Source organism: Agelaius phoeniceus, chromosome 20 (assembly GCF_051311805.1).
Source record: "Agelaius phoeniceus isolate bAgePho1 chromosome 20, bAgePho1.hap1, whole genome shotgun sequence".
NCBI lineage: Eukaryota > Metazoa > Chordata > Aves > Passeriformes > Icteridae > Agelaius > Agelaius phoeniceus.
Window position 1 is genome coordinate 1955575 of NC_135284.1, and position 22869 is coordinate 1978443.

The window sequence follows — 22869 nt, forward strand, 5'->3', positions numbered from 1 at the left end:
GAGCAGGGAGAGAGGGGGGTCTGAGTAACAGTGGGGTTCCTGAGCAGGGAAAGATGGGGGCTGAGTAACCGTGGGGTTCCTGAGCAGGGAGAGATGGGGGCTGAGTAACCGTGGGGTTCCTGAGCAGGGAGAGATGGGGTCTGAGTAACCGTGGGGTTCCTGAGCAGGGAAAGCTGGGGGTCTGAGTAACTGTGGGGTTCCTGGAGCAGGGAGGGACAGGAGAGCTGAGTAACAGCCAGGGGGTTTCTGGAGCAAGGGGAACAATATTCTGCTTCCCGTTCTGCATCCTCCTTGCGGGGCTGAGCTCTGTGTGAAGCGTTTTTGGAGCTCGTGTGGTGGAAGGGGCCCGGGGGACACTCATGGCTCTCTGCACCTTCCTCGTGAGGCCGAGAGCAGGGGCAGACCCCGATCTCTGCTGAGCAGCGACAGCACCGGGGGACCGGCCTGAAGTTGTGTCGGGGGAGGTTCAGGCGGGGAGGTCAGCACCGTCCGGGTTCCGCAGGGAACGGGCACGGCCCCGAGGCTGCCGGAGCTCCCGGAGCGTTCGGACAGCGCTGCCAGGGATGCGCAGGGGGGATTGTTGTGGTGTCAGCGCAGGGACAGCAGCAGGACCCGAGGGTCGCGCTGGCTCCCGTCCCGTCCCGTCCCGCCCGGGCTCTGTCGCGGTTTCGCGACCTCCGCCGCCGCTGCGCTCCCACCCGCCGGCCGCAGGGGGCGCCGCGGAGCCCGGGCCGCGCCCGCCGCCCCTTCCGCCGCGGCGGGGCCGGCAGGGGGCGCTGGGCGGGCCGGGCCGGGCCCGTTCCCGTTCCGGCGGGCGCAGCGAGCGGGAGCGGCCCGGGGCCGCCGCGGACATGCCCGAGCGCCGCCGTCTCCAGCAATAGTCGTCGGCGGGCGGGCAGCGGCGGGAGCGCCGCGCGGAGCCGCCCCCCCTTCTCCCCATGGAGGGGCCGTACGCGCTCGGGGTGAGCGTGTTCTCCGACCAGGGCGGCAGGAAATACATGGAGGACGTGACCCACATCGTGGTGGAGCCCGAGCCGCCGCCGGCCGGGGCGCACAAAGGCGGAGCGGCTCCCGCAGGCCCCGGCGCCGCCGAGCCCCCGGCCGAGAGCGGGCGGCGGCGGGGGGGGACCCCGCGGGCGGCCGAGGACGGGGCGCAGCCTCCCGGCACCGGCCCCGGGCGGCGGCCGCGCCGCTCCGTCGCCTTCTTCGCCGTGTGCGACGGGCACGGCGGGCGGGAGGCGGCCCAGTTCGCCCGGGAGAACCTGTGGGGCTTCATCAAGAAGCAGAAGGGATTCTGCTCGGCCGAGCCGGCCGAGGTGTGCGCGGCCCTGCGCAAGGGTTTCATCGCCTGCCACCGCGCCATGTGGAAAAAGCTGCGTAAGTGCCAGCGGAGCCTCCGCTGCCCCCGGCCGCCCCCGCCGCGCCGCTTCCCCGCCGCCTTTTCCTCCCCCTCTCCCGCACTATTGTGAGTGCCTCCCTCCCTCCCTCCTCCCTCCCTGCTGCCGGGGATCGCGGCAGAGCGCGGGAGCGCATCCCGGCCGCCCGGCCGAGGAACTGGGGAGAACGGGAAACACTGGAGGGCACGCTGGGAGAGCAGAGATGTAAACACGGGCCGAGGATGCGCTGCTGTGTTACGTAGCTGGGGATGGTGCGATGGTAGGGCTGCAGTTTGTTTTCGGGGTGTTAGGCGTCAATTCCAAATTCGATTCATTGGGAAGGGCTTCATCTTGTTGCCTTGGGTAATCGCACTGAACTCCCCCTTAGATTTCCCTTGCGTCATGAAAAGAGGGAAAAAAAGTAATTTTGTCAAACTGAAATAGGCTGGGAACGGTGTTTTTTCCCCTAACGGTGCTTCCGACTGTTTTTGTGAGTCCTGGTGGAAGGATTGAAATTGTGTCTGGTTTATAACTCGTTCATGTGCTAGCATGGAGGAATACTCAGTGTCCCTGACAAATAGAAAACACACTTAGTATCCTGAGGATGGTTTTGATAGATATAACTATATATATATCATCATTATATATTTATGTATGTATTAGTTGATTAATTGCAGTAGCGTGGAAGCTGTAAATAAGTCGGTGTTAAGGAGAGGAGCATGCCCAGACAAGTGACAGTCACCATTCCTGTACTCATCCTTCTCCCCGAGGTCTTCTGAGGCTGCAGTTGGAGTGTCTGAAAGGCTTTTTTCTCCTTTCTGAGGTGAAGGCTCTGACTCAGAGTGTGGTTGTTTATATAGAATGTGTAGAATGTGTGTGTATTGTTTGTGCATTTAGGCATTCAAAAGCCTCAGAGAAAAAGCAAGAGCAGAGTTCAGCGTGTGAAGGGAGGTGGAACACGGTAAAACTGGATCCAGAATAGTGACAGTGACAGCTGGGCTTGGGAGGGAAACCTGAAAAGCAAGAATTGCACTCAGAGCACCCTGGGCTTTCAGTGAGTGATTCAGGAGGGGTGTGGGGTAATTATAGTTTCAAAACAGTTTCATTTTCCTTTTTCTTGAATAGCAAAATAGAGAAGTTGTGCAAAAGTCAGATACTTGAGGAGATATTGGGGGAAGCAACAGTAAGTTTGAGGGTACAGAGGGAAGGGTGTGAGTTTTAGAAGCACCAGAACTTGACCACATCCTTGGCAATGGGGTGTGCAGCCTCCTGGGCTGCAGGGCTGGGTGATAAGGAGCAAAACGTGTGAACAGGGGGACGTGGCACGGGGTGGGGGAAGATAAGGAGCTCACTTTTCTGGCTGTCGAGTCCCTGGTGTGTTATTTGCCACTGGAACTCGGTGAGCAGCAGGGCAGGGAGGAGAGGAGCGCAGGGAGCTCTGTTTGGTGATGGGTGTTGTGGAAGCAATTTGAATTGTTGTGAGCAGCAGCACAGCTCTGGCTGGGAGCCTTTGGTGGCACTGGAGGTGGGCTGTTTGCTAAACTCCAGAGCTTGTTTGCTCCTCCTGGCTCCTGCTGCACGTGCTGAGCAGCCCGAGCTCTGTGGGACAAGCCCATCATTATCTCTGCTTTATTACTTCATCCTGCCGTGGAGTCCCAGTGGGAATCCTACTGACAGGCAATAATTCTCCACATTCCCACGTGTAAAGCTGCTTTTTATCTGAGTGTTGGTGACACTGTGGACACGAAATGGGGACTGGCTGTGTGGGTATCTTGAAGTGTGTGGGAGAATGGTTTGGAATTTTGGGGTGGAGGATGGAGTCTGCATTGCTCCCAGTTGGCTGATGGAAGGGAACTTGTACTCAGCTGCTCTCTTGCTTGTTGGAAATTCTGTGGGTGTCCCCTGATAGACACAAACCACGCTGATCATGACAGTACCAGAAAAACTAAACCAGAAAAATGCCCGTTTGTCACTGGTGATCGTTTTTGGTGTTAATTCTGTAGTAATAAAATTCTCTGAAATGCCAAAGATCTTCTGGAGTAAGAGTTCATTTTGGAAGGTACTGAATGAGTTGAGTTTGAGTTCAAAGTTACAGAGCTGAGTGTGAAGGGCAGTGGTTTTCAAGTAGACAGGGGGAAATCTTTTACAGAGATGTGCTGTTGATGATCCTGATCCCTGGAGGAGTTGGGTCCATGGATTTGGTTTTAATACTTGAGCTCAGAAGAAAACCCAGCAGTTCTGGTACTATTCTGGTTCCTGGTGAGACACAGTCCCTGGAGAGAACTAGGAGCAAGGCATGAACTGCAGTCTCTGCATGACAGGCAGATAATTCCTGGTTTTATTGGGCCTAAAATCTGAGTTTGCTGCATCATTCTTTCTCCCACAAGTGGGTGATTTCCTTCTCTCTGCTCCCCATCCCCATAAAGACTGATTTGACTCTCTAATACATTTTATTGCTGTTCAGGGGTTGTTACACTGACAGAAACTCATTAGTTGCAGCTTGTTTTCTGTTAAGTGCATGGTTGAAGTCCTCATTACCACTTGGCTCCCTCCCTTGTTTGCTTTCCTTTTGGAATGTGTTAGATTGAATATCCTCAGTTAAAACTGCCAGACAGAGTTCTTCCAATGAGCTGATTGAATGTTTCTGTTCTTGAAATAAAGCTGCTCCTAGGGAGAAAGTGCATTTTAGTATTCAGAGCACAAAGCTAGAACTGTTGGAACTTAAATGTTTAAGTTGTGCTGGATGTCTTGGTGTAGCTCAAAATGCAACTTTTATCCTCATACTGCCTGTGAATTCTGCTTCTCCAAATTCTCCTTTCCATCAGCTCTCTTCCATGTCTTCTGCCCTGAGGCACCTGAGCATCATTCAGTGCCACTAGAACCGAAGTTCCTCATTTTGTTTAAAGCTTTAGAAGGTTAAAATATCAGTTTTCACAGAGGATAAGGTGTAACTGTGTTTTCCTTTTCTCTCCTCGTGCGTTTATTTGCCGTGTGTGTGTTGTGCCACAGGCAGGAACAGAGAATGCGGTGCTTTGGCAGCCTGGGCTGGGTATTTCCTGCAAACAGCTTGTGTCACAGTGGAGTTTTTGTGTGAGCCTGACTTGTGAAGAGCAGGAGATGGAATGTGACAGGGAGATGAGGCTCCCTTTGGAGTTTGTCTGAGTGGGTGCAGCCAGGGAGAATCATGAGGCTGCTGCTGGCACTTGGAACCAGCTGATAACTGGGAGCTGAGCCTGCTTTTGGGGGTGCTGGGCTGGGAGGAGGACGGTGTGGCTCCATGGGGGTGTTGGCTCAGCCAGCTTGTGCACTTTTGGGGAAAAATCAACTTTTGTGTGTGTACACACAAAAATAGGGAAGGCACGAAAGAGAAATTGGGATGGGATGTAATTGGAGAGAGCAGTGTAACAGCAAGGTCACAGAAGTGCTTTGAGGGCAAAGCAGTTGAAGAAGGAGATTTTCCTCACCAGGTGTAGTTGTGTTATTACTCTGAATTCCAGGGATATCTCCTGTAGAATTTAAGGAGAGCACACTGAGATAGTCTGAATTATTCAGCCCTCCAAAGGGAAACGTGAGTAAAACATTTGAGATGTCATTCAGCACAAAATGTTGCTGTTCAGCCTATGAAAGTAAAGTAGTTTTTCTCCCTTCCAATGGAATCAGGAATGTCCACAAATCTGGATTGCCAGTCAAATATCCAGACAAAATAACTGAATTTAGGACATTTCTACTACTTCAGACAGGGAAGTGAAGAGTAAATCTCAAGTAAATCTCAACACTTGATTGATCCTGTTCAGCCCCCAAGGAGAGCACATCTTCCCCCGTGTTCTTCTAGTGATGCTTGGAATATCAAACCACAGGAGACAGTTTGTAGAACCCTGTTGTGGTGCTTTGATCCTGTGTCAGTTTAGGCTGGGGGGAAGGATGTTAAAGGAATGGGGGGACCTGGGGAGGCACCACTGGGGCCTGGTTGTTCCAACACCCCACAAACCCCTGAGACACCCTTGACAGCATTCCCAGCTGCCCAGAACTAACCCTGTGGTTTTTGTCTGCTTTTTGCCCGGTTTCTCCCTGCAGCAGAGTGGCCCAAGACCATGACAGGGCTGCCCAGCACGTCGGGGACCACGGCCAGCGTGGTGATCATCCGCGGCTCCAAGATGTACGTGGCCCACGTGGGCGACTCAGGGGTGGTGCTGGGGGTGCAGGACGACCCCAAGGATGACTTTGTGAGAGCTGTGGAGGTGACACAGGACCACAAGCCAGAGCTTCCCAAGGAAAGGGAGAGGATTGAAGGCCTTGGGGGCAGGTAGGTGTCACTGTCACGTTTTCTGGGAAAATGCCCTTGCCCAGGATTCTTCTCCTGGGAAGCTGAGAAGCCTCAGAGAAAAGGGAAAACAATATTATCTTATTTGCTTCTCCTGTGCTTTGCTGCTTTGGAATGTGGTTTGGACATTGTTTATCCAACAGGTGATTGTTCATTGGTTCCATGTGAATTGTTTTTCTCATTGGCCAATTATGGCCCAGCTGTGTCGAGGCTCTGGAGAGAGTCACAAGTTTTTAGTTATTATCTTTCAGCCTTCTGTCTGTATCCTTTCTCTATTCTTTAGTATAGTTTTAGTATAGCATTCTTTTATCTAATATCATAAAATAATAAATTAGTCTTCTAAGAACATGGAGTCAGATTCATTCCTTCCTGCCACAGGGGACCCCAGAAAATACCACAGGTAGGTTTGGCTGCTTTCACTGAGCTAAGCTTGAGCTTGTTGTGGGAGGGCACACAAGGAGCTGAACCTCAGCTATTTCTCTTTTGTCCTCTTAATTTTTCTTACAGCTTATTGGGGAATAAATTACAGGCATCCATTGTTACCTGGTTGTGTTTTTTGCTAGTGGTTTATGGTGTATCCAGAATTTTAATTTCCTGGTGGATCACACAGGTGAGGGTGCCTACAGTTCTAAATGTTCACCAACAACTTTTTGCAAGCAGGGATGATGATTTTTGGCCTATTTTCCTTTAAATTCTAAGGAACCTTCAGGTTGTGCAAATTGCCTTTTCACATAGGCAAAATGATAGGAGGTCTGGAATATCCAGTTTGTCCCAGCCCTCTGATTTCTCAGGCATCCTGCATTGCCCCTGAGGTGACAATGGCAGCTGTTGAATGGACTCCTCAAAGTCTCTGCTTGGGGAACATGAGGAAAATCCTGGATTTGAAACAAAATCCTCCCTTTGCTGTTCTAACACCCCAATTTAGCAGCTGTCCTTGCAGGAGCCATTCCCCCCTGGCAGATGTTGGCACACCCGGGCTGGGGCTGAGGGGGAGCAGGCAGGGCTCTGTCAGGTGGCACAAATGTGTGGAGCCAACCCCCAGGGCTGGGGTCTGGGAGCTCTGTGTCCTCCTGGTGCTCCCCAGATGGATGGGCACGGTTTGCTCCTCCAGCAGGGAGCACTGAAGGTTTTCCTGCTGACATCATTGATCTGGGAGTCCTGTCAGCCCATTGACTGCAGATATTTGTGTCTCTGGCAGGTGGGACTTCATCAGGGGCAGTTTTGCTGGAGGTTTCCAGGGTATTTCTCAGAGGTTGGAAGTCTGTGAAGGTGCAGAAAACCATTCCCTGAACCTTAGTATTGACAGGAATGGTTAATTTTTAATGTTTAAAACATTTTTTACTGGTGCTCCTCCTGTTTTTCCCAGGCTGGCTGTGGGAGTGAGGTGGAAGTGCAGCTGTGCTTGGGAATGCCTTGTCTTTCATGAGAGCAAACTGGGAACACTTAATGGGAGAGCATGAGGGAGTCTTCCATTAAAATGCCATTTCCCAGTAACAGTCTGAGTGTGGGATGAAGGTTTTTTTTCCAATAGTGAGCTCTGTGTGGTCATCAGCTGTACAAGTGGATGAGATCAGGTTTTAGGATGTGGTGTTTGTGACTTTGCTGTGCTCTGGATGGAGCAGAACATGCCCTTGTTGTTAAGGCCTTTGAAGTGTCAGGAAGTGCATCTTGAATGGCTTCAGCATGAGCAATCTGGAGGCTGTTCCAGAGCTGCTCAGTTTCTAATTACCAATGGCTGTTCCTTGGATGAAAGGAACTTTCAAGTATCCAGTTCCTAACTCGGTTGGGACCAAGCTTTGCTGGTTCCTGGTTTCATTAGCTCTTACTCCTTGATGGTTCATATTTATTCTTCTCTCTCCCCTGCCTGACACAGCTGCCCCAGTTATTTGCTCTGTGGCTCCTTTGACCCTGCAGTGCCACCTGGGAGAGCTAAAGCAGTGCTCAGTGCCTCGGAGCAGGTGTTCACATGCAAATGCAGAGCTGTTCTCCCATCTCCTGCTTCCTGCACACACCAGCCCGGGACAATTCCTCTTTTGTGTCTGCCTGCTGTTGGTATTCCTTGCATCAAGCAAATGCCCTCAGGAGGCTGCTCCTTTCTTTGCTGTTGTTTCAAGGGTGCCATGCTGCTCTGTACAGCCAAACTTAGGGAGATGGAGAAGGGTGAAGGAGGAATTTACACCTGAGTGAGCTGATGTTGATGGTCCTCATCTGAGGGAGGCAAATCCAGTTGTGCTCTGTCTCTGACAGATTAAAAAGACTCTCTTGCATATTTTGTAACCAGCCAGAATTTTTCCTGGTCTTCATTACCTTGCTTTTTATTTTCCTCTGCCTTTCACCTCTCACTTTTCCCCTTGGCTCTGTATGGAACTATTGCAGTGCTATCGTGTGTTTTGAAATAGGAACTCGCCATCATTATTACCTCCACATTTGCATATTTACCAGCTTTTCCTCACTGACACCAAGTTCCTCCCTGCTGTTGCTAAGCCCTGTCCCTGTGTGTGCTTTCAGTGTGATCAATAAGTCTGGTGTGAACCGTGTGGTGTGGAAGAGGCCCCGGCTGAGCCACAACGGCCCCGTGCGCCGCAGCACCGTCATCGACCAGATCCCCTTCCTGGCCGTGGCCAGAGCCCTGGGTGAGTCCCTCAGCTCGGCTCCTCCCCTGCCTTTGCCCAGCACACAATGCACTCCTCGCTTGCCTTCTCAAAGTCTGGGCCTTGGAAGTGTGTTTTTGATACAATTATAGTGTGTTTTTTGAATAATGCTGTAACTGGGGAGAGAAGAGCGTGACTTCTAATGTGCAGGGTTTTCAGTGTCAGCCCTGCAAGGATGGGATTTGCTTTTACCACCAGCTGGTCAAAAATTACAGTCCCATTATCTCAGTGAGAAGGAGACTAATGTGCTCTCCCTCCTGGAGGCACACAGGCCTTGCACATTTCCATTTGCACCAAAAATGAAGTTTTGGTGGCTGGTGTATGAATTGCTTCAGTGTTTCTTTTGTGGAGATTATTTTTTTGTTAAGACATGGCACAGAATGGGATGAAAATGAAATCTATTTAACTTTAACTTGCCTTTACGGGAGCACTAGAAATGAGAGGAGCTGTCTTTGAGGAGCACCTCATTCCAAGGACAGAAAGGGATATTGCAGGACTACAAATTGTCCTGCAATATCCTGTGATGATTTTTTTTGGGATGTACTTCTTAACTGAATTATTGGCTATCTCTTACCCATGAGTGTTAGTGTTTCTGGTCATTTTGCTCCTTAAATTCCATTGCAGAATGCCAATCTTTGGCTGCTCATGTTCTCTCCCTTTGTGCAGTGCAGAGTTTTCTGTGCAGGTTCCCCAGAGTAGGTTTGGTTTGATGGGGTTGTGGTTTTCCCTGGAGGAGCAGTGCTGGAATTCCTGGCTGGCAGTGCTGGCAGTGCCCATGGGGACAGGCTGTTCTGGGAGCCTCATTCCAGAGCCTTGCTGTGTCTGATTTCACAGGCAGGAATAGCTGGGCCACAGGGATTTGTCCTGAGTTAAGGAGAATTTTGCAGTGACAATGAACATGAAGAGTCAGCTGTGTGTCAAGCAAGGAGTCACAGGTGCCTGAAAACTCAAAATTTTCATTTTAGGCACTTTTTCTCAGTATTTGAAAGTCTTTATGTCATGTTTCAGGTAGGATAGAATTTATTTTGTGGTTAGGAGAACTGACTTGAGAATTTGAGTGAATCCTTTGGAGCTAATAGATGAGTAGCAAAAACCCTTCATCCCCTGAGCAGCACAGCCCTGTTCCCTCCTGTGGGAGAGGAGAGGTTCCTCCAGGATTGCAGAATGTGAACACTTAATTTGGGTTCATCTTTGGTTCCTGTGAGTTTGTTGCCTGTCTAAAGAGCTGACTGGCTTTTGGTCTGATTGCTCCCAGCAAGATGAACAGGAGGATTTGGCTGGGGTTTGTGTGCAGATGGGAATTCAAGGAGCCATGCATTCGTTAGCCCCCAGTGCATTCTTTGCCAGCAAGTGCATGAAGAGAGGATTAATGGAGAGTTTTCAGGTCCAAAAATAGGAACACCTATCTCTTATCAATTCTGGGATTTGAAAGCTCAAACCCCAAGCTGGGACCAGCCTCCCCTCCTGCCTGTTCCCAACCTGGGTAAAAATTTTTAGCAGGACAACAAGAGAAACTTAGAGTTGGGAATTCATTATGTTTAGAATGGGGGAGATTATCTGATTAAAACCCCTAAAATTTCGATCACAGATGGTGTTTTGAGTGTCTCTCTGACAACACTTTAAAATATTTTGGAGTAGTCTCATCCCCCAGTCTTTAGGTCTAGTGCACTCCTAAGGAGTTGATGGAAGGCTTTGGAAATAGCAGGAATAAAGCACCATGGACAAGTTGCACTCAGGCAGCAGAAAATCCTGGTGCAGAAGAAATCTTTGTGGCCAGATGAATTCTGTTCACATACCCCCTCCCATTGTGACTGTCAGAAGTGCCCTTCTGCCCCAAAATAAGCATTTGTGGTATGCACAGTGGCTGCATTTAAGTATTTAAATAATGCTTGGTTTATTTAGAGCCCCAGAACAAGTCAGAAATATTTGGGCTTTGTGCTGTCCCATAGAGCATCTCTAAGATGCTTTAATGCACCCAGCAGGTTTCTGTGGCCTCTAATAAACCATTTTAAGCTGTAGTTCTGTGTTTTCACTGCTACTTCTGCTGACCTTTTCTGGGCAGTGAGAACATCTTTTCTTTTTTAAAAATGCTGCTTTGCCTTGTAATAGATACTCTTGAATCTGTGCTGGGGGATTGCCTGGCACTGCTGGAGCTGTTTGGGAGGTGTTTAAATGAATGAATGATGAAACCTGAGCCAGGAGCCCGTTGGTTCAACCACTCCCTCCTGTGGGAACATGAACTCTGCTCTCCTTGGGTCTTTATGTAGGAATAGAACAGGCTCACCCCTATTTCAGGTGGGGCAGCCTCCACTCCACCATGCAGGAATTTCCTGCTGCCCTCTAGGAGCAGCTCTGTCCCAGGGCAGGGAATCCACGTGGAGCTGCTGCAGGAGTCTCTGACAGCAATGGGGAAGCTGCTTCCAGAAGGTCTGACTGGATGCCAGAGCTGGTTTGTGAAGCTCTCTGAATGCACATTCCATGAAATCCTGGAGGAGAGGCTATGGCTGACCTCAAACGAGCTGAGGAAATTGCTGTGTAAGGTTTTAGGGTTGTTTACATGCATTTAACTGCTTTTCAAATTAAATTACCAAACAGAGTGGGCACAGCTGCCACTCAGTTTTCCCTTCCTGCTCCATTGTAGGCTGTGAACTTGAATCACATGGAATTGTAGAAGTTACATTTACAGCAATTTCCAGCTTCTATTGATAATTGCTTTTTTGTTTTATCTCTATAAAACCAGAGAAACTTGGGGTGTGTTTGGGATTCTTTTCTTGTCCTCAGGATATCTCACTGTAGCTTGTACGATTTTCTTCAGCCCCGAGACAAAATAATAAATAAAAAATGCAGTGCCAAATGCAGTGTGTGCTTTGCTCTGGGGATCTGTGTGGAACACACATCCTCTGAGGGCACCTGTGGAGAAAAACTTTGGTTTAAAAAGCTCTGGGATTAATCAAACTGAGGTTTTATTTTGGACTGAGTTATGAAAGTGAAGTTTTGTTTCCTCTATTAAAATCAAAAGCCCTTTTTATATGCAAAACAGCATCTCCAGAAACTGGAATGAAAGTCTTGATTTATGTAATTTCTGGACATGCTTTAGCTCTAAGAAGGCTTTGGGTTTAATCCAGTGCAGCCCACTTACATGAGGGGTGTTTTTGTTTGTGGCTGCCATTATTCCCTGGCAGCACTTGACTTAGAAGTGCCTTTGTTGTTGTATTTTATAAGGTAACAGTAAGAGACACTGCCTAGTTTGATATATTCTTACTGGCAGCTAAATTAGCTTCCTGCTCCTTTAGTATCTGATTTCAAACATCTATTTCATTTAGTGAGATGCAGTGTAGATCTCTGTGCATTATTCTGGTTTGAGTCAGGACTAGAAACAGGTTTTTCTGGAAGATATAGAAGGAACTACATTAATAAATTTATTTTTTCCTTTGGTTTGGAAAAGAAATATGCAAACCTCATACTGCAAGAAATACTCCCAGTGTGGAAGTTTTTAAAGAACAAGACTGTCAAGAGTTTGGTAAATGTTTGGGTTTTAATTCAGAACAAAAATAGTCTGGCTCTGCAATGGAAGCCTGAGAGCCTGGCATTGCAGCCTCTGGCACATCCCAGAGGGTCACTGCTCTGTCTGCTTGCTTTGGAGCACAGTTAAAGACTGCAGAGCATTCTGGAATGCTCAGGGAAACTCTGGAATGCTCAGGGAAACAGGTTCTGTGCTCTCTGGCTGCTCTCCTGTCCCTTTGCCCTTCCCAGAGTTGTGACAGAGGCTGCCACACACAATTCCTCTGCAGGCTGGTACTGCTGGGGTGTTCAACTCTCCAGCTGGGCAGGGACTGGGGGGGGCACAGCCGGGCAGGGATTGGGGGGGGCACAGCTGGGCAGGGATTGGGGGGGGGCACAGCCGGGCAGGGATTGGGGGGGGCACAGCTGGGCAGGGATTGGGGGGCACAGCTGGGCAGGGGTTGGGGCACAGCTGGGCAGGGGTTGGGGCACAGCTGGGCAGGGGTTGAGGGGGCACAGCCGGGTGGGGATTGGGGCACAGCCGGGCGGGGATTGGGGCACAGCTGGGCAGGGGTTGGGGGTGGCACAGCTGGGCAGGGATTGGGGCACAGCCGGGCAGGGATTGAGGGGGCACAGCCGGGCAGGGATTGGGGCACAGCCGGGCAGGGATTGGGGGGGGCACAGCTGGGCAGGGATTGGGGGGGGCACAGCTGGGCAGGGACTGGGGGGGCACAGCTGGGCAGGGATTGGGGGGGGCACAGCTGGGCAGGGATTGAGGGAGCACAGCTGGGCAGGGATTGGGGCACAGCTGGGCAGGGATTGGGGCACAGCTGGCAAGGACAGGGATTGGGTTGGCACAGCTGGGCAGCAGCTCCAGAAAGCTTTGCCTTAGGCTGGGGAGCTCTGCCCTTCAGGGAAAAAAACCAAAATAAAACTCTCCATGTCCTTGTCCCCATGGGCTGGGCTCAGGGTGTGAGGCTCTGTGGGGTCTCTCTGTGCCCTTCAGGAGTTTGTGACCCCTGGAGCTGCCCACGATGATGTTCCCAGGTACCCCTGGGATAGGGAGGATCTTGGAGCAGATCCCCTGGAAGCAGTGTGGTGATGGCTTGGCTGCTTCCTCGGGGAGGGAGCAGATGGACAGGATGACACACGTGCTAAAGAACCCAAATTAATCAACATCAGGTTATTTTTATCACTCAGCACAGTGTGTTTAATTAAAAAACCGATTCAGCTAATAACATTTTGTCATTTCTCCTCCGTGAGTACGAACAAATGGAGGTGTAAAAGCATTGTATGTGTTGCTGCTTGTTAGTTTGACCTGCTGTGGCCTGACAGGGGCATGTGAGGGGTGCAGGACTTCCCATGGCAATTCACCTGCACTCATTGCTCAGCTCTCCTGTTACAGGATTCATTTTGATCTCGCTGCCAGCTGGCTTTGGCGGGAGTGCACCTCTGGAGGAGCGGGCCTGGCTTTTAATTAGCGCTCATTAGCAGCCTGTGCTTGTGGGGCTGCGGAGAATCGGGGCTCTAATGAGGATGGGCTGCGGTGGAGTGGGGTAATTGAGTTGAAGTATTCCCTTTCCTGCTTCTGGAAAAGTCTTTTCAACTGGTTGATAGCTTAGGGCAAAGCTAATGGAGGCAAGGAAGAAGACAAAAAGCTTATTTATTGTCTTTAAAAGGATGCTGATGGATGTGGAAGAAGCTCCAGGCTTTGTCCAGCAGAAAGCAAAGGAAGAGCCTGACAAAACCTGACTCTTGAGTTGTTGAGTTTCTGTTTGCTGCTCAGCTCTGGCAGTTCAATTAATTTCTGCTTTTAAAGCTGTGTGTTCTGCGCAGAAAAATGTAGCCAATGCTTGGAAGTAATAATAATGTTACTTTTTGCTGCTTATCACCACAGGAAGCTGTTTGTGAACATGGAAATAAATTTTAAAAAGAGGTGTTAAGGCAAATTATTCTTATTCTTGATTTGAAGGCCTAGCCTTAGAAAAGGTTTTTAATTTTTCAAGTGTACTTGATAAATAGAATTGAGATAAATTGATGTGGAAATGCACTTTTCTGCTGGAGTGGTTTTTATTGAGGATGGTTTGGAGGGAGCTCTTGAACCAGGGGATGATTTGATGCATTGTTCAGCTTTGTTTCTGCTGAGGTGACCCCAAACCCATTCACACAGTGACAGAGGTTTAAAAATAGGAATGTTCCCTGCACGAGGCCGTCCTGGGGAGAGGCTGGAGCTCCTCTTTGCTGCCTCCCTGCTGCAGCCCAGGCAGGGCCCTGAGCTGTGGCTGCTGTCCAGCCCCCGGCCTTGGCACGGGGAGTTCCTGCCCCGCGGGGCCTGCAAGGGATGCTTGAGCTGTGGGGAAGGGGAACGGCCAAGGGAATTGAACAGGGAAAAGGCTCCAGGCTGCTCCTCCTCTGCTTCTTGCTTTGTGCCTTCCCTTTGGCACCTGCACGCTCAAATATTTGCACCTTTGGTGTGGGATCAACAAAACCAGGTTTTACTTCTGTTTAGGGAGAGCTTAATTAATTCAGGTGTGTTTTAGTTTGGAGAGTGGTTAAGGTTTCACTATTTTCTAGGTATGAATGTGTTTCGTTTCTCCTTTTTCCACAAATACTTGTTTTAAGGGAGTAGAACACCTCTGATTACAGCTTGGTTTAGTTTAAAGAGGATTAGAAGGTGGCAGCAGCTGAGCAGTGGCTGGGCTGGAATTTCTTTATGTTCCTGCTGGTGACTCCAGGCTGATGGTGATGGATTTCCTGGGAAGGAAATCTCTCATGTGTTATGTAACAATTCCAACCCATTTTCTGCTTTGCCAGGCGATCTCTGGAGCTACGACTTCTACAGTGGGGAGTTTGTGGTGTCCCCCGAGCCCGACACCAGCGTGCACACCATTGACCCCCAGAAGCACAAGTACATCATCCTTGGCAGTGACGGGCTCTGGAACATGATCCCCCCTCAGGATGCCATCTCCATGTGCCAGGATCACGAGGAAAAGAAATATTTCATGGTGAGAGCAGTGGCCAGGAGTCAGGCTGGGAATCCCATCCTTGGTGCCTCTAAAAACTGCTCAGCCTGGCAGGGATGAAAAGCACCCCCAGAGTTGGTGGGGTTGGGGCAGATCGATGGTTTTGCCGCTACATAAAAGTTGTTACAATGTGGCTGATGTAAAATCCCATGGGTGTTAACATAGTTTAAATTATTTGCCTTATGTTTTGGGGAAATTTGACTGCCAGGGTGTTGTCTGTGAGTAATAAAGGAGATAATGAGTTTTTCTCTAAGGAAGTTACACAAAATGCTCTCTGAACATTAAATTTATTTCACATTAAGGTGGAAGTTATAATGCAGACTGTTTAGACTGAATTAAATTACTCTCTGATTTATTTTACAAAACAGTTGAGAATTTATATTGGAGCATCAGAGAGTAAACACTCTGCAAGCCCCATAAGGGAGTTTGGAAAGCTCTAGGTTGTGTTCCAACCCTGACAGGCTACTGCTGTGTTACAAGCTCTTTGTGCTGTTTAAAGCCCTGGGTGTATGTGGAACGTGCCACAAACTGATTTCAAGGTGGATTTGAGAAGGAAGATGAGTTTTAATTGGCATTTCTGGATGGGGCATGGTTTGTAGGAGTGTGTGGCATGAGGTGCCTTGTGGTCATGTGGTGGTTCTGTGTGACGGTGGCCCTGTGTGATGCTCTGTGTGACAGTGTCCCCTGTATGTCCCCTGTGTCCCCAGGGCGAGGCTCGGCAGTCCTGTGCCCGGATGCTGGTGGCTCTGTGTGTGTGTGTGACACCCTGTGTGACAGTGTCCCTGTGTGTCCCCAGGGTGAGGCACGGCAGTCCTGTGCCCAGATGCTGGTGGCTCTGTGTGTTTGGTGGCTCTGTGTGACAGTGACACCCTGTGTGACAGTGTCCCCTCTGTCCCCTGTGTGTCCCCAGGGTGAGGCACGGCAGTCCTGTGCCCGGATGCTGGTGGCTCTGTGTTTGGTGGCTCTGTGTGTGTGATGCTCTGTGTGACAGTGTCCCCTGTGTCCCCAGGGCGAGGCACGGCAGTCCTGTGCCCGGATGCTGGTGGCTCTGTGTGACAGTGACACCCTGTGTGACAGTGTCCCCTCTGTCCCCTGTGTGTCCCCAGGGTGAGGCACGGCAGTCCTGTGCCCGGATGCTGGTGGCTCTGTGTGTTTGGTGGCTCTGTGTGTATGACGCTCTGTGTTTGGTGGCTCTGTGTGTGTGACGCTCTGTGTTTGGTGGCTCTGTGTGTGTGTGACACCCTGTGTGACAGTGTCCCTGTGTGTCCCCAGGGCGAGGCTCGGCAGTCCTGTGCCCGGATGCTGGTGGCTCTGTGTGTTTGGTGGCTCTGTGTGTGTGTGACACCCTGTGTGACAGTGTCCCCTGTGTCCCCAGGGCGAGGCCCGGCAGTCCTGTGCCCGGATGCTGGTGGGCCGGGCCCTGGGCCGCTGGAGGCAGCGGATGCTGCGGGCGGACAACACGAGCGCCATCGTCATCTGCATCGCGCCCCTGCGCGAGCGCGGCCGCTGGGACGGTGACGAGGAGCTGGTGCTCAACCTGGCCGAGGGGCCCAGCTACAGCAGCCCTGAGAGCAGCAGCCTGCCCCCCTCCCGCTGCTGCACGCCCCCCCTCAAGGTAAGGGCTCTCCCTCCGGGCCCCCTGTGGGAATCAGAGCATCACAGAGAGTCAGAAACACTCCCAGAAACTCTTGAGCTGTCAATTTGCATCTCTCTTTAATGTTGCTATTTTTAATCTTGAGTTTTTAATTTATTTTTAATTTTAATTTTGACCTGTATATGTCTAGATAATCTATTACTGAGATTGGCTCAGTCAGTAAAACATGGTGTTGCCATTGTGGGTCTCTTGCAGCTCTGGATATTCTGTGAAAGCTACAGTTACAGCACATCCTCAATACTTCTACCTGCAAAGGTTTGGAGGGCTGGACCAGCTTTTAACAATGTTTATTAAAGAATTTTAACACTCTGCCTTTGGTGTTCCAATGTATGAATTCTCAGAATTGCTGCTGGTTGTTTATTGGTGGCTGTTGATCTGTGCTCCCTCCCTTAATGTGGAAGAAATTAGTACAGTTACTTTACAAAGCTTGAAATGCATTGTTTCTTAAAGTAAGTTTTCTGAGATCCTCCCCAAGATTCAAGGCAGCCTTTTGAGACAGAGAGGAAGCAGAGTGGGGCTCAGAGGTATTAAAAGCCATCCAACACACCCCCTTAGAAAACAAGGCTGGCCTGCAGTTTCTCTTCCTGCCTTGCCAGGTGCTTGTGTAGCTTGCCCAGCCCAGGGATTGCAGATTGTGAACCTGTTCCTGACAGGGCGTGCTTTGATTTGGGTTGGTTTGGTTGTGGTGGTGTTGGGCTTTTATTTTATTTTTTTTTAAGGTTAAATTGGTTCCAACACATGTTGCTGTAAAGAACATTTTCTTTCTGTACTGGGAGATCTCATTATCTTCCTTTGGTCGATTTGATGTTCTTTGTTGAAGCAGTGACATCATAACATAAGGTCTTTCTGGAGGCTGCAAGTTTGAGTTGTTAACATAAAGCAGAGCTCTTCAGAGGGTTTTTGTTTTGTTGTTTTGTGGCTTTTCTTCCCCCCTCTAAGAACTGGAGTGTAGTTATGAGTGGCTGTTTGTTTCAGTAATTACCAGCTGCTCCTGATTTAAGTCACTGTCCTTTGATGTTCTGCAGAATCTTCAGATAATTGTCTTTTGGGCAAAGGAAAAGAAAGCAGAAATTAGAAAGGGAGTTTTAAACATTCCCTTGGGAGAAACAAGCTGCTAATAAAATGGCAAACTTCAACTTTGTCTCCTCCCCTTTCATCTAGTGGAGCAAAATCCATGGAAAGAGCTTTAAACCTAGCAAAATCTTGAGGAAAAAAATTAAATTTTAAGTGCTCTTAAAATTTTCAATCACAGTTTCTGTGAGAGAAGCAGGGGTGGCCTTGATGCCTGACAGCTGCTACCTGCCAAAACACTTAATTCGGAAATAGATGGAAACGAAAGTTTCTTAATTAAACAAAAGTATTTCTTAATTGCTTGTCCTTCTGGCAGCAATTACTAATACCAAATTAATTCCAGTGTTCCTGAGGCCAGTGAGGAAGATTGATTGGATTGCTGAGAAATTCAGTTGGTGATTTGTGGTTTGTTTTTCCTGTTTTGTTCCATCACTCTCCTGCAGCCCATCCTGTGCCTTTCCTTGCCTTCCCAAAGCCTGCTCCAGTCTCAGCTGTTTGCACCAGCAGGAGATGCTGGGGAAAAGAGCCACAACATTAAATGTCTTGCACAATAAAAACCATAAAACTGAGCTTTATGTGACACAATGTCAGAAATTAAATGGAGCAGCTGAAGGAGCATTGCCAGAGCTGCTCTCTGTGTGTGATCTGGTGTCCTTCTGCTTCTGCAGCAACTGAGATGAAGAATAACCTTTGAAATTCCGTTTATAAAGGGTCTTCCCTCTTGTGTTGCTAAATGTAGTCAAGGAATGGTATCTAAATGGTTTTGTCCACACATGGGCAGCCACAGAGGAGTGGAAAACCAGTGTGGATGCTGGGAACAATCCTGATTATCTTTTCTTTTGGAGTGCATTTTATTAAACCTGGAGTTGTTCTGGGTTGTGGCTTCAGAAGCATCTGTTTATTCACCTGAGCTGTGTCCCTGACTGATTCAGCTGTGTGCATCTCAGTCTGCAGCACATGATTTTCCTTAAATAATAACTGCCATTTGCCTTCCACTGGGGGAGTGGAGCCTGGCCTTGAAATTTACTTCTGAAGGACTCACTGAGTAACCAGGGACAAGTACAATTAAATCTTTAATAAGGTCAGAATTCCTATCTTCAGGGTGCTGCATAAACACTAATTTCCATAATCCCCCTGTGCATAGTGAGAGCAAGTATTGTCCCCATTTTCCTGTTGGTAAAGCTGAGAATGAGGCAAAACCACAGAAGAGATGAGGGTCAGAGTTTAGGAAGCGCCTGGTTCCTGGCACCTCAGGAACTTCCCAGGGCTGGCTGGATGTCCTGTGGGGGACCCATGGGTAGAAGAAGTGTCCCTTTGCACAGCAAACAGGAATATTTGTAGGTGGCTGCCACTGCCCCTCTGTGTGGGCAGCTGAGGAGGAGTTTGTCCACCCTGCTGACCTGGTTGTGCAGTAACTGAAAGTGTGGACATGACCAAGGTCAGGAGGCTCTTGCTGCCCTTTGGCCACTGAGCACACATCACCCAGAGGGCAGTGCCTCTGCCAGGGGCTGCTGGGGAGTCCTGGCTGAGTGTGGAAAAGCTGCTGAGGATCCCAGAGCTTTCAGGCACTGCTTTTCCCTGAGCTCCCAGCAGCTGCCTGCAGCTCCCTCAGTGTTCTGCAGCTGCAGTTCACAGCCCCAGCTGGAATTGTTTCCACCCCTCAGCAGGGAGAGAAGCCGAGGCTGCTGTGGAGTGGGATTTTCCTGCTTTTGATAAGGTTTAGGGAGATTCTGAAAGTGCCACAGACTGGCTGTACCCTCGTGGGATAAAATCTGTCCCTGGCAGTGTCCAAGGCCAGGTGGGACAAGGAGGGAGCTGGGATAGTGGAAGATGCCTGTGCCCATGGCAGAGTTTGGAATAGGTGATCTTGCAGGTCCTTCCCAAATCACTCTGTGATTCCATGGTTATATTTATTCCTAAGTATTTTGTTTCCTTTTCCCTCAGCTCACAGAAGATGATCCCTGGCCACGACTGAACTCTGCTGAGCCCATTCCTCCCCTCCTGCACAGCAACATGCTCTCAGAAAAATACCTGGAGCTGCCAAACGAGATTGCCAAAAGCAATTTACCTTCCTCAGGAGGAACCCCCAAGGATTCAGCCCCGCAGGAGGAGAAGTGCAGCAAAGCCCTGGCCTTGAGGCTCCAGGAATCCTACAGCAATGGTTTGTCGGTCAGCCTCTCCCCTTCCAACTCGGCCAACTCAGGCACGGACCAAAAAGGCTTCAAGGTGTCCCCTGCCGGGCACGGCAAGGCGCAGGACGCGGAGAGGCCGCCCCCGGGCAGCTTTAAGCGGACACTGGAGGAATCCAACTCGGGCCCGGCGGTGAAGAAGCCGCGGCGGGGCCCGGCGCGGGGCCCGGGGGAGGGCGCGGCCGGGTCCCCGCAGCGCAGGAGCCCCTCCCGGCTGGCCATGAGGCGCAGCCTCCGCGGGCAGAAGAAGCTCAGCAGTTCCCTGTTCCACCCGCCCCGCAAAGCGCTGTGCGTCTGCTGAGCCTCCTCTGCGATGGCTGCACCCGCTGGGAGCGCTTCCCCTCGGTTTGTTTTGGTTTTTTAAAGTAGGAACTTTTTTTGGTATCCGACAGCTTTATCCCAGCCTTGTACTTGCTTGTATTATAACTGTGAATTTTGTAGATGTGTAGGGTATAAGTCACTGTAAAATGTGTGTAAATTTGTATTCCTTCATATAAATGTAGTTTCTTTTCTTCCTTGTATAATTGTTACCGCGGGGCTAAGCCTTGTTTAAAAAAAAAAAAAAACAAAAACAAAAAGTAAAATAATCCTTTTTGTTAATTTACTAAAGTCATCAATTTGTATACGCTTCTTGTGAGGAGAATTTCACAACTTTTTAACTAAAGTAAATTATTAAACAGAATGGAAGATATGTATTTTCGTAGTCTGATACGTTCCACCTAAAGTGTGTCTTTTAGAGAATACACTAGGGTCTATATTTTGGTTTTAAATTTTAGATTTCTCTACTCAGAAATGAAATGTATGTGGAAGCAGAGATTTGAGTCTTGCTTTACACACCTCAATGTCGATTTTATGTTAATTAAAATACTATGCAGTATCTTATTTAGTTGTATTTTTTGTAACGATAATCGTCAAAAGTATTTAGCAAAAAAAGTGTGTTTTAAAAACTCCAACTCCCCAGAGCATCTCACAAAGCCATTCCCACCCCTGTTCCAAATGATGGCATTTTATCCAGGCATCACTGCCCTCCTGAGATGTGTTTTCTGCTATTCCAATACCGATGGTGCTGCTAATACCTTTCAACACAAGTTCTTAAATTATTTTATGACTATTTTCATTGACTATGTGGACCATGTGTATGTTCACCTCAATAAAACACATGAAAATTTGATGGGGATGCTTTTTATTTTTTAATTCTTATTACAAGCTTAAGTTCTGGTATTTATTCAGCAGTGAAATATGAATTTATTCTTACAAAAATATTCATATTTAGCTGGTATTCATTAAATATCTGAATACTCTCCCCTTTCTCACTGTGGCTTAGGAAACAAGACATCCCAGTTAGATTTATGACAGAGCTGATCTTGGCACTTTATCCTGAATGTTTAACTGTAGCAATATATTACATTTTTAAAATTTTATTTTGCTGGGAAAGCAAAAGGGCAGTACTTTATTCCAGGATGGTTATTTGTAGAACCCAGTTCTTTACTGCTGGAACAATAAAACCTGGGTTGGAAGCAGGCCTGCTATCTATATGTGTTACCATGGTTACAGAAATCCCAGGGGATTTTATTCCTGAAAATATTCCCTTTCATCCATGCTGGGAACACAGCACTGCCTCAGGAGATGAAAGAAACAGCCTGTCCAAATTGGATCCTGCAAGGATTTATTTCTGTGAAACTTCAGTTCATAAAGTTTTGCTGTGATGTTGAAATTCTGCCCCAGATGGGCAGGAAAGGCTGCAGAGGCCACAACTGTGTGGGGCAAGTGCCTGGCAACAACCTTAGCAACAATAATAATTACCTGGTTTCAATTAGTCTGCATTGAACCTTCCAAGGAGTGACTGTAACACCTCGGTTAGATGACTGTGTTTCTACTAATAAGGGAAATATGCAAAAGAAAAAAGATTTATAGTGAATTTCCCAGGGTTTTCCTCTACACAGAAGCAAAATTTAAGTTTCCATAGAATTCTGCTGCACTCAGAAATGTGACCCTCATTGAAGTTTCCTCAAGCTGTTATAAACTTGGGCTTCTCCACCTTTTGGCTTTTTTATTTTTCTTTTTTACTCTTAATAAATGAACCCAACCCTACAATTTTACTGGGGAAGCTGCTGGATGATGGTCAGGATTAACTGCACTGGACAGAAAGTTCCCTGCTGACAGAAACTGGCAATATTTTACTCCTGGGTATACTTTGCCCACCTCTTCTATCATTTGACTTCTCTGAAATGAATATTCAAAGATAAGACAAGGGAATTTACACCTGAGAAGTTCACAGAGGCTCCTTTGGTAAGATCAAACCTGAGTTCCAACTTTTTCTTGTGAAATAAAGCTGTGGTCTGTGCAACCCTGCTCACAGGCACTTGGTGGATGTTTTCAGTCACTGTTTCATTCTTCTGGTATGTGGATGATGGTGCTGTCACAGGAGTCAGGTGCATTCCCAGAGCAGGTCACCCTCTCCTGACCTGGTGCCACTGTCTGGAAACCTGAACCAGGGCCCCGTGTGTCACCCTGAGGCATCTGGGCAGTGCTGGACACCTGTAAACATAAATCACACACTGGGCTGGGCTGGAGGAGAACTTAAACATCACGGGCAGGGACACCTCCCACTGTCCCAGGCTGCTCCAAGCTGGCCTTGGACACTCCAGGGATGGGGCAGCCACAGCTGCTCTGGGCATCCTGTGCCAGGACTTCACACCCTCACAGGCAACAATTTCCTTCTACAATCAAAACCCACCCTCTGGCAGTGTGAAGCCATACCCTGTGTCCTGTCACTCCAGGCCCTTGTCCAAAGTCTCTCTCCATGGCTCTTGGAGCCCCTTTGGGGCTTCTGAGGCCGCTGCTCAGCCGTGTCTCCAGCGCTGCCAGAGCACCCGAGCTCTGAGGGGCAGCAGCTCCCGCCCCTCAGGATCCTGCGCTGTCCCTGAGCTCTGGAGACGCTACAGCTGGGGGACGCCTCGGCCCCGTGGCCTTTCCCCCTTGCCGGGGCTGTCTGCCTGCGGCGTTCTGTCCGTTCCGCACCTTCCCCCGGCTGCCCCGAGCGGGTCCCGCCCTCATGACCCCTCAGGTCCCTCTCCGGCCCC

At 49.3% G+C, this 22869-nt stretch overlaps 1 protein-coding gene and 1 long non-coding RNA gene across 2 annotated transcripts; one reads left to right on the top strand and one right to left on the bottom strand.

Annotated features, from left to right (window-relative positions):
• Window positions 1-762: 762 nt before the first annotated feature.
• On the top strand, window positions 763-20957 carry PPM1D (protein phosphatase, Mg2+/Mn2+ dependent 1D). Its single transcript, XM_054646747.2, has 6 exons — window positions 763-1377; window positions 5451-5679; window positions 8206-8330; window positions 14664-14854; window positions 16248-16487; window positions 19542-20957. The coding sequence occupies exons 1-6, from the start codon at window positions 939-941 to the stop codon at window positions 20085-20087; spliced, it is 1770 nt and encodes a 589-aa protein (XP_054502722.1). The 5' UTR covers window positions 763-938; the 3' UTR covers window positions 20088-20957.
• Window positions 20953-22845, bottom strand: LOC129129069 (uncharacterized). The gene is made up of 2 exons (XR_008535387.2): window positions 22547-22845; window positions 20953-22324 (listed from the first exon to the last, which is right to left on the bottom strand). It is a non-coding gene; the product is annotated as an uncharacterized LOC129129069 (long non-coding RNA).
• Between the last annotated feature and the right edge of the window lie 24 nt (window positions 22846-22869).